At 39.0% G+C, this 15,261-nt stretch overlaps 1 protein-coding gene across 1 annotated transcript in view; it reads right to left on the reverse strand.

Annotated features, from left to right (window-relative positions):
* Positions 1-11,751, reverse strand: part of CACNA2D3 (calcium voltage-gated channel auxiliary subunit alpha2delta 3) — a 468,701-nt gene extending 456,950 nt beyond the window's left edge. The window contains exons 1-2 of the mRNA XM_074879359.1: positions 11,617-11,751; positions 10,920-11,001 (exon numbers count right to left, since the gene is read on the reverse strand). Coding sequence (XP_074735460.1) covers positions 10,920-11,001; positions 11,617-11,735 — 201 coding nt within the window. The 5' untranslated portion in view covers positions 11,736-11,751. The remainder of the gene's footprint in view (positions 1-10,919; positions 11,002-11,616) is intronic.
* Positions 11,752-15,261: the final 3,510 nt, after the last annotated feature.

Genomic DNA, 15,261 nt, shown 5'->3' on the forward strand with positions numbered 1-15,261 from the left:
TGCTTTGATGACTCTATCCAACCAACCAAACAGGCTCTACCCAAAAAAGCATAAATTCAGCATACGTAGTGCTTAGGAAGAACTCTCTCAAGAGTAACAAGAGTTAACAACAAACTTTAGTAAATACCAACAATTGCTGATAGCAAAACAACATAACATGTGGCAGGTACATAAGGAATAAACCAGGAGTTCACATCTAATCAACCATTTCCTCCTCTCTCGTTGGAACATCACACTGCCTTACAAGCCCTACTGAAGCTCTATTACTTAGTAGTTACACTTAACATAAGAGCATGTTGGGACATCTTGAAAAGCTAACCCTGCTGAATTCTTACCATGGGGTTGTTGGACTTCAAGTCAAATAGATGAAGACTCCTCATAAGTTTAATGTTATATTTATCCTTTTATAGTAAAAAGCCATATATTTTAATATGATCATTTGATTGTATGCTTATAAAGGAGAGGGGGGGAGAAAAAAAAATAAAGCAAGTGTTCAGCCAACCTGGCCAACCCATATAGCAATAATGACTGTTTTATAACATGTTTCTGCTCTGAAAGTTGAAGGACTCCCCAGATGTGTCTTAAGGAGATAAAGGCACAAAGCTTAACAGTGCATAGATACAGACATCAAAGAAGAAATACAATTACTTTCATTGCTTATAGTCCAAACCAAAAATTATGTAGCTCATCTTCCTAACATAAGGCAGTTCAAGATCTACATGATGGCAGGTAAGCTGTTCTGAAAAGCCACCCTGTAAGAGTTCCATACTATTCCAGTGTTTTCTCTCAGTTTAAAAAAAAAAAAGTTTTTGATAGTAGGAAAAACTAATTCTTATGTTTGAAGACCACTTCTTGATCGTCTACCATGGGTATAGAGAACACGTTTATTCTTCTTCCTGGTTTTCTGCATGTGTAGAATGTTGCCATATTTCCTTTCAAGTTTTCACTAGTTTTGCTCAGGCACAGCTTGGCCCATGGCACTAAATCACTGCCTAATGAAACAGACCTAGTTCTTCTTCCTCTCTTCCCTCTCCCCTGCCCCATTTACATTTCTACACACCTTCTTCCTCAGTACAAAAGGAAATACACTTTTTGTTTGTTTATCCCCTCCAGTTTTCTAGCTTATTTGAAGGTTATTGTCTCTTTCACACAGTGTACCTGTCTGCATCACACATTGAAAGGTTTTTGGAATTCAGAACTGGTTGTTCCCATCTGTCTATACAACATAAGTATCTTACCTTTAAGAATTTCTACAGTTTAGAGCATTTCTAGTCTCATAAATATGGATTTGACATATTCTTTATCATACATGAAGTTCCTAGTCAATTTTCAGCTCTCTACAGTGATTAAAGATAGCCACATCAGCCATTTTACCAACAAATATGGCAGAAATGGGGAGCAGTTAAAATGTATCAGATCAGATGAATCTTTGAGGGTAAAACATTCCTCATCCTCTCAGTATATTCACAATAGTCACAGATACCAGAAGCAGCAAGAATACCTAGAGTCTGTGACTGTGATGATTAGGGAAAAATCTCCCTCCTTTATTGGATGCAGAGGGAAACATAGTAACAAAAGATGAGGAAAAGGCTGAGGTGCTCAACCCCTACTTTGCCTCAGTCTTTAGCAGTGGAACTGGCTTTTCCCTGGACACCCAGCCTCATGAGCTAGGAGACAGGGAGGGGAAGCAGAATGAGGTCATCACAATTAAAGAGGAAGTCGTCAGACATCTGCTACACCACTTGGATGCACACAAGTCTGTGGGACCAGATGGGTTACACCCAAGGGTGCTGAAAGAGTTGGCAGATGAGCTCGCCAAGCCGCTTTCCATGATTTACCTGAAGTCATGGCTAACTGGGGAGGTTCCATTGGACTGGAGGGTGGCAAATGTAACACCCATCTACAAGAGAGGCAGAAAGGTGGATCCAGGAAGCTGTAGACCTGTCAGTCTGACCTCGGTACCACGGAAGGTCATGGAGCAGGTCATCTTGAGTGCCATTACAAGTCATATAATGGACAACCAGGGGATCAGGCCTAGTCAGCATGGGTGTATGAAAGACAGGTCCTGCTTGACAAAACTGATCTCCTTCTATAACAAGACGACCCAACTACTGGACGAGGGAAAGGCTGTAGATATTGTCTACCTGGATTTTCAAAAAGCATTTGACATGGTTTCCCATAGAATTCTCATAGAAAAACTGGCTGCTCATGGCCTGGATGAGCATACAGTCTACTGGATCAAGCACTGGCTGGATGGATGGTCCCAGAGAGTGGTGGTCAATGGAGCTAAATCCAGCTGGCAGCTGGTCACAAGTGGCATTCCTCAGGGCTCGGTGTTGGGACCATTTCTGTTCAACATCTTTACTGATGATCTCATAAGGACATAGAGTGTGTCATCTGCAAACTTACTGATGATACCAAGTTAAGCAGAAGTGTCGATCTGCATGAAGATAGGGAGGCATTACAGAGAGTCTTGGATAGATTGGATTGGTGGGCCAACGTTAATGGCATGAGCTTCAACAAGGCCAAGTGCCAGGTCCTGCACTTGGGCCACAATAACCCCATGCATCACTATAGGCTTGGGGAGGTGTGGCTGGAGAGCTGGTGGAAGAGAAGGATCTGGGAATTCTAATTGACAAGCAGCTGAACATGAGCTGGCAGTGTGTCCAGGTGGCCAAGAAAGCCAATGGCATCCTGGCTTGTATTAGAAATAGTGTGACCAGCAGAAGTAGGGAGGTGATAGTCCCCCTGTACTCTGCACTGGTGAGGCCACACCTGGAGTATTGTGCTGTTTTGGGCACCTCAATATGAGAGAGATGTTGAGGTGCTGGAGCAGGTGCAGAGGAGGGCAACGAAGCTGGTGAAGGGCCTGGAGAATAAATCCTATGAGGAGTGATTGAAGGAGCTGGGACTGTTCAGTTTGAGGAAGAGAAGGCTGAGGGGAGACCTCATCACTCTCTACAGCTACCTGAAAGGACATTGTAGAAAGGTTGGTGCTGGTCTCTTCTCACAAGTGATTAGCAATAGAACAAGAAGGAATGGCTTTAAACTGCAACAGGGGAGGTTTAGACTGGACATTAGGAAAAAATTTTTCACAGAAAGAGTGGTCAGACAGTGGAATAGGCTGCCCAGGGAGGTGGTGGAGTCACCATCCCTGGATGTGTTTAAGGGTCGTTTAGATGAGATGTTGGGGGATATGGTGTAGGGGAGAACTTTGTAGAGTAGGGCTGATGGTTGGACTTGATGTTCCCAAGGGTCTTTTCCAACCTGAATGATTCTGTAAATCAGTGTCTTGACACGTTCACAATGGGATATGATGGGTGGAGTTGACAGGGAAATCAGTAGAGGAGAGAGAGAATAATCCTTGTTTATAGTAAGTGCAAAAGGAATTGGTGTGAAAAGCAACATGAGAAAACTAATTTGTGCTTCTAGCAAATGGGAAACCTCAAATATAACAGGAAGCTAGTGCAAGAGTTCAGTCTCTCTGAGGGCATCTATACAACATTACTAATGTCTACTTACATAAAGTAGTCTAGGAGCAGAAGCAACAATTCTGCCCATCTCTGCCTCCAAAACCCTTGCTAAAGTAATCTGCTTTCACAGGGTTTTGAAAGAGTCTCCTGGAAAAAATGCATTTTCCCTGGCTTAGGGATCTTCCAGGAAATAAACTTGAACCTCATGTACATTAAATGAAAATCATATTCCTATACAAAGCATCCAGCAAAGCATACTAAATACTTCTGTCTTCCACTACAGCAATCATCTCTGCCTCCTCAACTGCCATCTCCTTCCTGAAAATTGCCTGGCTCTGGGTGTTGCTCAGGCATTCCTATTTTGAAGATACATTTAAAAACACTCACACTCCACCAGTAGCCTTGTCCAAGATTTGAATCCAGATCATTTCAGTTATGCACCTAACGCTAACTTCACTACATATTCAGATCTGTTTCTCCCTTCATTCTCAAAGAGCACCATTAACGAAATGACCTTATTTTACCTTTGTCTAGCTAAAAAAATTATTTTCTTCTAAACTTGACTTCTATCTACTGTCAACTCAAGTCCAGCTCATTAAAACAATCTAAGATGCTCTGTCTGCTTCTAAGGCCCTGCTAAAGACTGCGTGAAGCCAACTCTCTTGGGCAGGAGGGATTTATGACAGCTTAATTCCTGTGCTCTGTATTCTATTGTCTACTATTTTATTCCCAGATTAAACTCGATACGCTAGTTGTAACGTGCTATGTGAACAAGTGAGTCCCTCTTGACCAGTCACAGTCTCCTCATGTATTATATCATCATCCTCAGAAACAGTGTACTAGTTATCAACTATAAGATGGATAACTCCAGCTATAGGAGATCTGAGGGCCGGATATTTTCAGAAAGTACCTGTCCATGGAATTCATCCCCTCTGGAAAGGCTTCCAAGACCCTTCCCAACTACAATAAAAAAAAAAAAGTTTTGCACAAATTCCTTTTTAAATACAAATCTTGCAATGATTTCATCATTCACCTTAAGAAATTACTTAAGCTTTACAAATAAACTGGGAAAATGCTAAACAGAGTCACAAAAACATCCATGCAATTTTGTAAAAACATAATACACAGAAAAAGCAAACTGGAACTTCACAAGAACAACATATTAATCAAAGTATTTCATGAAGACCTTTCAGTGAAGCTTCTACAGCAACCTAAAATACAGTCTATCCTATCAATATATAATTTGTGTTGTACAATGTGTAACCACTTATTATCAGCAACAAAAAATTGTACTCTTCAGGACAGTAATGACATTTGAAAGTGTAGAGTATTGATTAGCAGTTGCTTAAAAGTGAATCACCACTACAATGCGGCATCTATTCATGGCTCTACATACCTTCACTGTCAAGATAATTTGCATGGAGACTGGCTCTTTTAACCTTGAAATGTAAGCATTTTCCAATACAGGATGTGAAAACAAACAACCATAAATGCATTAAGCAAGGGAATTAGCATTCATTTCCTTTCAAGATTTGATGTTTTCCAGTTGGATTGTCCACTCAATAATTTCCATATTAAGAGACATTATTGAAAGTGTAATGCATGTGTGATAAACTTACTGAAGCCATCTCATATTTCCATTACATACTAACAATAGAACATATTTATTGTCAATAATACAAGTAAGAGGATTGTGCTGTGCTTGCAAAACCCAGAAAAACACAGAAAAATAGAGCGCGCTGATGGCAGAAGAGCATGAATTCACCATGGCTTAAAAGAGGGCTTTCCTTTTAGTTAAAGAGAAACATAAAACATAATGATTGATTGATTAGCTGATTTAGACTACATTTTAAAACCATGGTACCAACACAAAGAAATTATTAGTCTTGCCATAACATTTAAACAGGAGATGATAGTAAGACCACAGATCATTCAAGATGCAGTTCTAACATCACTGAAGGCAAAGAAAATTTTCCAATATCTCCAGAAAAGGCAGAACTTTTTTTTAAGAAAGGAAGGCATATTTTGACCTATTATTGAGAGAGACCACACTACCTAAGGTTTGATAAGCACTGTGATATTTTCCTCTGTGGATCATCAATATGCTACCTGAAAATTAGTATTGGACCCAGCAGGTTTTTCCACCTAATATATTAGTAGCATATGAATGGGTTTGATTTTTTTTCTTGAATAAAGAAAAATTAAAATACCTATCCAAAAGAATTTACACCTTTATTTAATGTTGTTACCCACAGATATACTTCACTAAACACACTGAAATGCTCCATAAGTAGGTTTGGCACAGCGAATAACCTTGTGATTCACGTACCCCAAAGATATGTAAGAATCAAAGGGGATGGAGGCTCAAGCTCTGCAAGTTCCAAAACATCATTTGCATTAATCATCAGAATTAAAGTGATTTAAGATTCTTAGATGCATATTTCTTTTATTTGCTAATACTTTATTTTAATTCAGTGCTAGGAGACACATTTTACATAATCCAGACTTCAGGAGTTTGAATTATAATGAGTTAACTCTGAATAGAGCTTTTGGTAAACTCTATCCCATTTACCTGGATGGTGGGGTTTTTGAGTTTGGGTTTTGGGGTTTTTTTGTTGGTTGAGGGGGATGGGGGTTGTTGCTGTAGCTTTGGGATTTTTGCACGGGGTGGTGGTGTCTGGGTGGGTTTTTTTGATCATAGTCATATGTCTACAGTTTTTAAATCATTTTCTCCTTTTTTATAGGAAAAAAGTTTTAAAATTGCTCAGCTGACAAAAGTTTAAATTGATATCCAAGAAGCCAATCCATGTCTATCCTTTAAACTGCATGTCTCATTTCTACTGACCCTTCCTTCAAAGCAGGAGTTGCAGTGTCTCAAGCAAAGAAGAAACAGCCTACAAAGACCAAAACCAACATAATGCTGAATAAAATAAAAGCAATTAATGTCAAGATGATTGGACTAAACTTCTCTAAGAATTGAAGTCACTATTATGTGATTTAAAACTAAAGATAGATGTACTGCATGAATCAGATATACCAGCTGAATGCTAATTGATCTAAATCACCCTGTTATGTTAGTTTTGCACTGGCATTTCCATAGTTGTAAGAAACTAATAAGATACAGCACCAAATCTAGTCGGGTAAGACAAAATGCAGTTCTGAACCTTTAAAAATAGGAATGCTATACTGATTGAAAAACCTGCTTTGAGAAAACACAATGATTTGAAAGCTCCTAACACAATGAAGAATTTGTTGAAAGGAGTAGGCAGATGCAGGCTACAGACTGCTCGAGACCAAGGCAGTCAGTGCTTACATAACAGTGAAGACTCCCTTAGGCGACTTACATAAGAAAAATCTGAGATAGCCTTAAACAAGCTTGTCTCAGTTAGAAACCTTTATGGCAGAACTGATAAATAAAAGTTTCTTTTCAGTTAGAAACTGTTCCTACATTTGCAATAATATTGACTATTCAGGATGAAATCAAGAATTATCACAGCTCAGAATATTAAAAAAAAAAAAAAAAGAGTAATCTCTGCATAAGAAATCTGAGAAAGCATAGACCACACTGCATTTTTAGAGAATCAGACACTTCACTGATATCAGAAAAGCTTTACTGTGTAACAACAATTATTTCTAACATTAACAGAAGGTTCATTACCTGCATTTTTTCCTTCCATTTTATTACTACTATTATTTTGCAACATCGTGGAACTGAAAACCATTATTATCATGGACACCGTAATGTGAACAGTAGCATTCCCAAAAGTCTGTTCCTCCAAATTCTAATCATAGCAGCTGAAATGAATATCTTCCTGGCACCTAACCCTTGCTTTGCATCCTATACTTAAAGCCTGGCTTTGCCAGGGGCCTACACTCTCGCATTCAATACAGTACTCACTAAACCTAATCCGAGTGTTTAAAAGAGGAGTTTAAAGAAGTATCAAGATTCAAAAAAGGCAGGTATCTTTTGAAAGTCTAAAGAAAAAAAAAATATAAGCACCTAAGAGACAATTAAAATTTGAATCAATTCTTAGGCCCCAGCAGTATTTGCTAAGTAGGTGAAGAGTATGCATGTCTCTACAGCACCAAGCAGCTTCTTGTATGCTGCCAAATCTATATGACAACTGTAACACCTCCATAAATTAAATAATTTAGGAATAATATTGTCCTACTTCCTTCTGTATGGTTTTTTGAACATTGAATGGTCTTCCTTGAAAACAAGTAGTAGAACATAAAAGCACTACATTTTTAAGTGCTAATTTTGCTTAAAAGCTCATAATCATTTCAGAAATTTACTGATCTATTACTATTATTTTCTGAGCTATTTACAGTGTCTGTATTTCATCTAAAGTCAATTTCAGGAAAGATCCTATACCCATATACTCTTAGGAGGCATAACTACATACTCAAATAAGATATCATAATGCAATAAAATAATAAAACATTCAGTTGAGATAAGGTAAGCAGTGGGATTTTTTTTTAAATAAGTAGTTTCAAAAAGTGACAAAAATATTTTTATGCATCTTTTTGAAACTCAAGAGGACATCAATGCTGGTTACTCATTTGATGTTCACAGTACAGCAAGACTTAAGAATTGTAGTAACTAAATCAATATTCACAGCTATAACCTGGAAAAATTTTGCTTTACTGAGTATCTCACACAACTTCATTTGCTCAATGAAATTTTAGTATGGGCCAAATGACTCTTAATGTGTAAAGCATTTGGGTCATACAGACTGTCAATCATGCCTTGATTTCAAATGCATTCCTTTGAAAGTAGTGCTCACTATATATGCTAACAAAATGAATCAAGTAACCTTTACATTAATTTTTCATTTAGCAAGCCTTTATTAAACTAAATGGCACTATAAAGCAGTTGATAACTGAGAAATCTATACTGCCCAGATACATAATTATACACACATTTTAGATCTTCATTTGTTTAATGATGCTTAATTCATAATCAGAAAATGTGGATTCCTCCAGCAATGTTAGAAGTCACACTGCTTCTAAAAGTGGAATCTTGACTTTAAGAAAACATTGACTCTGACCACCCAGAGCTCACTGTAAATACCAAATGGATTCTTGATGCCTGGCTAGTGAGGAGGGGGCGGGAGGGAGAAAAAAGGCGTTTGCATTTAGAGCCCTACTGCGCTATCACTTCCTTAATTGTTATGACAACTTCTGTCACTGACTTTGCATGTTGAAAATACTTGCAAATCTTGAAGTTTGGTATGTTTTTATTCACACAAGCTTACAGAAGAAATATATTTTATAACAATACAAAAAGATACATGTTAAGGCCATCTGTCATCTAGGCTCTTTTGCCACAATCAACAGCAAGAAATAGCAAGCTTGAAAGGACAGAGACACTTGGAATTCTAAATAAAAATTAAAAGCATCAGAGGTTTCCTAAAACTATTGTAACCAGACATGAAAAAGAAAAAAATAAACAACAGAGGATGTGACAGAGAAATAAAAATGCTCTAAATACTCGTCAAATCTGAGTTTTGTCTTTCCTCTTTCATTTAATAATGAAATATAACAAAAGCAAGAAAAAAACAAAATAGCTTAGAATGAATATACCCTGTCCACTTTCAAAAACAGGAGCACAGATTTGTCAGTGAAATAGAAAGAATGCTGATGAAAAGGTAAAATGAACAGCTTCAAATTACCTACAATTATAACAACCAATAGGAAGAAATCTTTCTACTTCAGAGGAAAAAATACATTACAGAAAGGATGACAGCAGTATCTACTATGAGAAAGAGAACAATTAAGGTCTCATACTGGTTCTTTGTCAATTTTAGCATGATTGCAAAACACAGCATATTCCATATTTTTCTAGGAAATGTTTAACTACCTGTATTTGGTAGATTTAATTTTTAAAGCCATTTTAGTGCAAAAATGGCTGCGCATGGAACAGTTCCAAAGTTAAATAAAGGTACCTGTTTGTTATGGCCCAATAAAAAATTAAAGCCTTTTAATAATACTTGGTAAGATACTAATCAAAGCTGAAAGGTCCATCTGCTTTATAAATTTAAGGAGTTCATACAAAAATGTTATGATATAAGACTATACAGACTTTAAAGAATGTGATCTAGAAGTATAATAAATACTGAATGTCCAGATTTCAAGATTAAAATAAAAGTTTGCCCAATATATTGAAGTGAAGCCATTTAATGGCCTTGAAAATTAGTAAGAAATCTTAAATATTTTTGTTCTTAACAGCTCTGTATTTTAGCTTAGTAAAGTTCACGTTTTGCAGTCCTGGGTACACAACACTGAAAAGACAGATAATGCTAAGGAACTTATGACTTTAGTAATCATTAAGTCAGTTGCTTTCATTTTACATGGATAGCATAAGCTTTTTATTTCGACTGCTACATGTACTGTCTGTTACATAATTTCACACATATACAAGCCTTTCAAAATAAATGCTACAAGCTCAAGGAATAATTTCCTTCATAATCAGACCAAAAAAAATAATTAACGTGTTACTCAGAACTAAAAATCACATCTTAAAAAAAACCAGCAGAAATTAACATATGGGTTGAATGTCTCTGTAGTCAGTGAATGTCTGTTTTTCCATTTCCATATTGCATTTTGAGGATCATATATTAAATGCCGCAAAATCACAGTCTTAAAATCTTTAATATATTCCTCTTAGTGTCTCATTTTTTTCAGCAACTGCTGTAAAAATAGTCTACAACACAGAATTTTACTATAGGTGGCATATTTAGAGTAGACACAGTCCTTGATGTATACCTAATACTCAAATCCGCTTTCTCATTACCCTCTGCCCCAATTATGTAGACTTATACCAATTTCTCAAGTTTTTGCAATACTTCACTAGCTTATTACCCAGCTGTGCAGCTGAGCAAGAAGATAACCACATTCATTCCTCTTATCTGTAATGATGTAATACATCCCAGCACTGGGTTGAGATGATTGGGGGAATAATGGGATTGTAAAAACTGCAGAGATGACAAACAACAGTGCAGCCGCCTTCTCCTGATACAGTGAATTGTGTACATACAGCACAGGGTGAAAAATAATACAATATGCACTAATTCTGCTCCTTGAATGAAGTTAACGTTTTACATAAGAAGCAGCTGTTTCTACGCAGAAACATCATCATCACAATGCAGCAACCAGATTAAATACCCGCAATCTAGGCTGAAGCCTAGACTTCAAGAAATAAAAGTGTTGGAGTTTACTTTCTAATGATGACAAAAAAAATCATCGAAACAGAAAACAGTTTAATCAAGGACTCTCCAGATAGTGCAGTGCAATGTAAAGAGTCATCAGGGACCAGTATGCAATACAAAAATAGATCTTGGACCAAAGCACGTACAGCACTGCCTTTCTATTCATTTAAACAATTAAATCTTCCTCCATTTTCTCTGTTAAAACCTTCCTTATTACAACAGAAGAGATCCTTACCTTCTGCAGGAGCTGGGAACCTGAGTACTTGGCTGCAATAGATTTGATCTCTCCACCAAATGCTGAGGCCCAGAGCTTTACACTGTGAAGAAAAAAAATGAGAGACAGGAAGAAATGTAATACACATGTCATAGCAAGCAACACAGACTGTAACAGCTTCAGCTGCACTCAGAAGGATCCTAGCAATTTTGCATTAAAGAGCTCACTAAGGAGCCTAAGCACAGCAAAAGATTAGCAAAGCTGTTCAAGTATAAGCACAAACTAGACACTGTGCTAAGGTAAGGCCTCTGATATGAAACTACCCAACGTGCACTCTTTAAATGTAAAGAATCAACTTGTACAAAAACATGCTTTGGCACAATATAACATATATCCATTGAAAGAAAAGAAGCAAATAAATGGCAAAACAGTTCTGAATGATAAATTCTCACATCAGTAGGAGTTAACAGCCTCAACCCACGTAAATACAAACACTTTAGTTAAGACTCTGCGGCCACATACTCCACCAACACATGCTCCTACGATAAAATCAAAGTAGTGCTCAGCACGTCGGAGACTACCACTTTAAACACAGCTGACAGAGGAGCAAAGATTCCTTGAACAGTCAAATATCTGCAATACAAAAAGATGAGAACTTGAGCAGTCAAGTTCTCATCCTTGAACGTGGTCCTGAGAGCAATAGCATGAAAGCACTTACACAGACAAGGGGATCTGCTGCTCCGATCCAACCACATCCACTAAGGTTGTGTTAAAAGCTGTCCAGAAGATAAAGAAAAAACCCCAAAAAGCCCGAAGAAGATTCAGATTCTCTGGCATTGTGCCTCTCTGTGCCTGGAAAGATCTGGGGAATTTCAAGTAAAGCTGACTTCAACAGCAGTGGGGTTTTGCTTCTAAAGCCTCTTTCCCCCACCCTTACCCCTTCCACTAGAACACCACTAGACGAAATCACAGCTCCATCCTCATCCCTCCAAAGAATGACCCTCTCTGTGTAATGGAAGGAGAGGACCAGAAGCGAAGCTCTAATGACTTGAAAACTATTGTGTCCCTGGTAACAGCAAAGCGTTTTCCAGCACTACTGCAGCCACTTGCATGTAGTTCTTTACAACTCCGCAGTCAGCAGTGTGCTGGAGTTACTTCAGTGACCTACTGCTGCTCCAAAGTGCCCTTAGCAGCAAGAAAGCAGACTATTGATTCCAACTGGGGAGGCTGTCTTCTTGCAATTACTGCTCACTTTGCAAATGGAAAGCTGCCTAGAGTTCTCCTTTCCCTCGCCGATAACCTCCAGCCTTCATCCCAGATGAAGTCAGCCAGCGCACTGGTTCGGCGGAGCAGGAGCAGCAGCCTTTTAACGGGATAGCGCGGAGCCAGAGAGGCAGGCACAGGAGGAGCTGGACCAGAGGGAGGGTGCCTCTGTATGGCAAAAGCAGAGAAAGTCTGGAGGAGCTGAAAGTGTAGTTGAGCCCTTCCAGGAAGGCGAGAAGAGAGCGCTGCACATTGCCGGGGGCTGAGCTAGGGAGGGCTCGGCGGGGCTGGCAGGGGCGGGCGGGGGGGCCGTGCACACCCACCGGCGCCCCGGCCAATTCAGGCAGGGCACCGCTGCATGACAAGCGTCTGTCACACAGCCCGGGGAGGCGAAGGACGGAGGGAGCTCAGCCCTCGGCGCCGCGACCGCCCAGCACCCCGGCGGCGGAGCCGCGCCGGGCAGGAGGAGAGGAGCGATCCCCGCCGAGGCGGCATCGCCGAGGACCGGAGCTGCGCCTTCCCGGAGCGAGCCCCGCGTTTAGGTCAGGCTCGCCCATTTCCCCGAGTCCTATAGAGCGCGTCCTTGTGCATAAAGGCACGTTTGCTGCTTCCTCCCACGCCTGAGCGCTGCAGCGAGTCACTAGCCGAGAGATCGGGACTAGCAAAGGCTTATGAATGAAAAGAAATGCAGCACAAGTAAATCAATGCGGGCTAACTGACTCGAGCCTCTGAATAAATTATTAATTTGTGCTCATAGAAGGATCCTCTTGCTATAGCAAACATAGGATTACAAGCTCCTCCACGGAGAGAGCAGCATGGGGAGCAGGAGGGACCAGGTATTTCTGTTGTTGTTGCATTTTAACATCTACCCTCCTTCCTTTTGCTTTTGTTCTTCTCCCTCTGCTTGTTTCTCCACTAAAGGCACAGACTTAAAATAGCCATTGAACTTTAATGTAAATAAGTATGGAAGACCTAGGGATGATCTGAGCACGGGCTGAGTCATCCTTGCATCATACAATATAGCTCCCGTGTCCGCGCCAGATTTCTAGTTTCTTCCCACTGTAGTTAGAATTAACACTTCAAAATACTCACTCTGCCTCTGTATGCTCTTCTTGTCTTGTTTAACATTTTCTGTCTTGAAGCTAGATATGTAGTACCTGTATTTTTTTTTCCACATTAACATTCCTAAGAGCACTGAACAGTTTGCTTTAAATATCAAAACCTCTATTCAACACCTGGCTGATAAAAGCTTTCTGCTTTCTCAGAAGAAAGTAGAAGTGTAAAGGTAGAAAGACTACCTTAGGGAAGCAGAGTAGCAGGTACACTGCAACTTTCAGCACCCACTGGCCATCCCCACCAAGAACAGTAAATAGATTATAATTCTGTCTGTACTACTACCTTCATGTGAAGACAATAATGAAAGTTTTGTTAAAAGTGACACTTATTTTGTCTATTGATCAACCATTTTGAAAGTGCTATTATCTGTGCTGTTACTGTGGATTTTCTAAGCAGTGTTTTAAATATGCTGCCATGTTACCAGGTGTTCAGCCTACCTACAGGCAGAAATGTAAAAGTGCACATGGCTGACTAACCGTATATAATGAATTCTGTGCCCCTTTGAACATATTATATAAACAATATCTTTTGAAAACTAGGAATGAAACAGGGATGGTGGACTGCCTCACTGCTTGTGCTGTTTAGCTTTCTAACATGCCAAACAATGTCAGGAAGGAAATTCATAATGCTAATTTTGTGGGACTAAAACTTAGTTTTTACATTAACACAGATCCTTATCAGCTTCAAGTCAACACAGTGCACTGGTGACAAGTAACAGCTAGCTTCATTCTTCAAATAATTACTGGAAGCCCTAGAAACTTTTTGAAAGCACATACAATGTGTCTGTGTTCAGTAGGCCTGAGAAATTTAACATGTGTTAAAGCCATCACTCATTATTGGCAAAAAAAGATGATAAAGTCACTTGTCAAACCTTGACTTTGTTTACATTTATTATACATTCAATACCATACGAGATCTCCAATATACGCATTTGGCATGTATAATTGGACACTTACATATAGAAATATAGAAATCCTTTTTCTACTATTGCTAGACTCAGAAAAAACCTACTTGAAAAATAAATTTATACGTGGCAGTACAAGCATGGCCACCTCCTTTTGTGTTAACAAACATTTGCATGCATTATACTGTAGAGTGCTTCCAGCATCTGTCATTAATGCACACGGGTTATGTTCATGCAGTTATTTAGTTCCTCTCGGTAATTCAGTGAACAGAAAGCAAACCTATACTGTAACAGTGGTTTAACACATACAAACCACATGTATAAGACCACTAGGAGTAACAACACTTTCTGTCAAGCTTTTGTATCCTGGCCTGACCACTACTGACTATTCCTGGTATGCAGATCACTGCAATCAAGGCATCAGGTTCTAAACTAACGTTACCATTTCCCCCATGTTGTCCTCATGAGGAGGATGCAGAAACTTTCCCTAAGCAGGTTTACATAAGGACCAAGGGAAATAAATAGCAAAAAGAAATAGTAAGTTCTGCTGAAACATTCAAGTTCTTTATACTGGGGATATAGCAGCATGCTTCATTATTTGGTACAGCCTTGTGATGTCCTGGAGCAAAGTCAGAAGAAAGCTCTTTCAAAGCAGCATAGTAATGAATTTATATTTTGGAAGTAATGTGGCATTTCTCTCATGTCCTTATGCTGTTATAGATAACTGACAAATCTGAATGAATCTTTATGTGTTGGTCCTACTAGAAAAATCAGGGAAGGAAAATGTTTATCACTTAGCAAATTTATTCTAAAACCAAATCACATCTTAGCAGTAAGTGCAGGTAACTTACGTGCCAGTGGTCTCAGCAGCAGAGCTCCCCATACAAGTGCATTAAGTTGGATTGCCCTGCCTCCAGTCACCCATTTTTAAGGGATAAAAATGGCATCTAATCTCCTGCTGTGTCTTTGATGATCAAGTACAGTGGCACATTTTAATATCTCACAGAAAGTTAAAGAATCTGTTTTCCCCATGAAAGCAGAAGTAAAATTTTGACACATGAATCAAGTATTGTAAAGGAA

This window comes from Strix uralensis, chromosome 10, assembly GCF_047716275.1.
Source record: "Strix uralensis isolate ZFMK-TIS-50842 chromosome 10, bStrUra1, whole genome shotgun sequence".
Classification (NCBI taxonomy): domain Eukaryota; kingdom Metazoa; phylum Chordata; class Aves; order Strigiformes; family Strigidae; genus Strix; species Strix uralensis.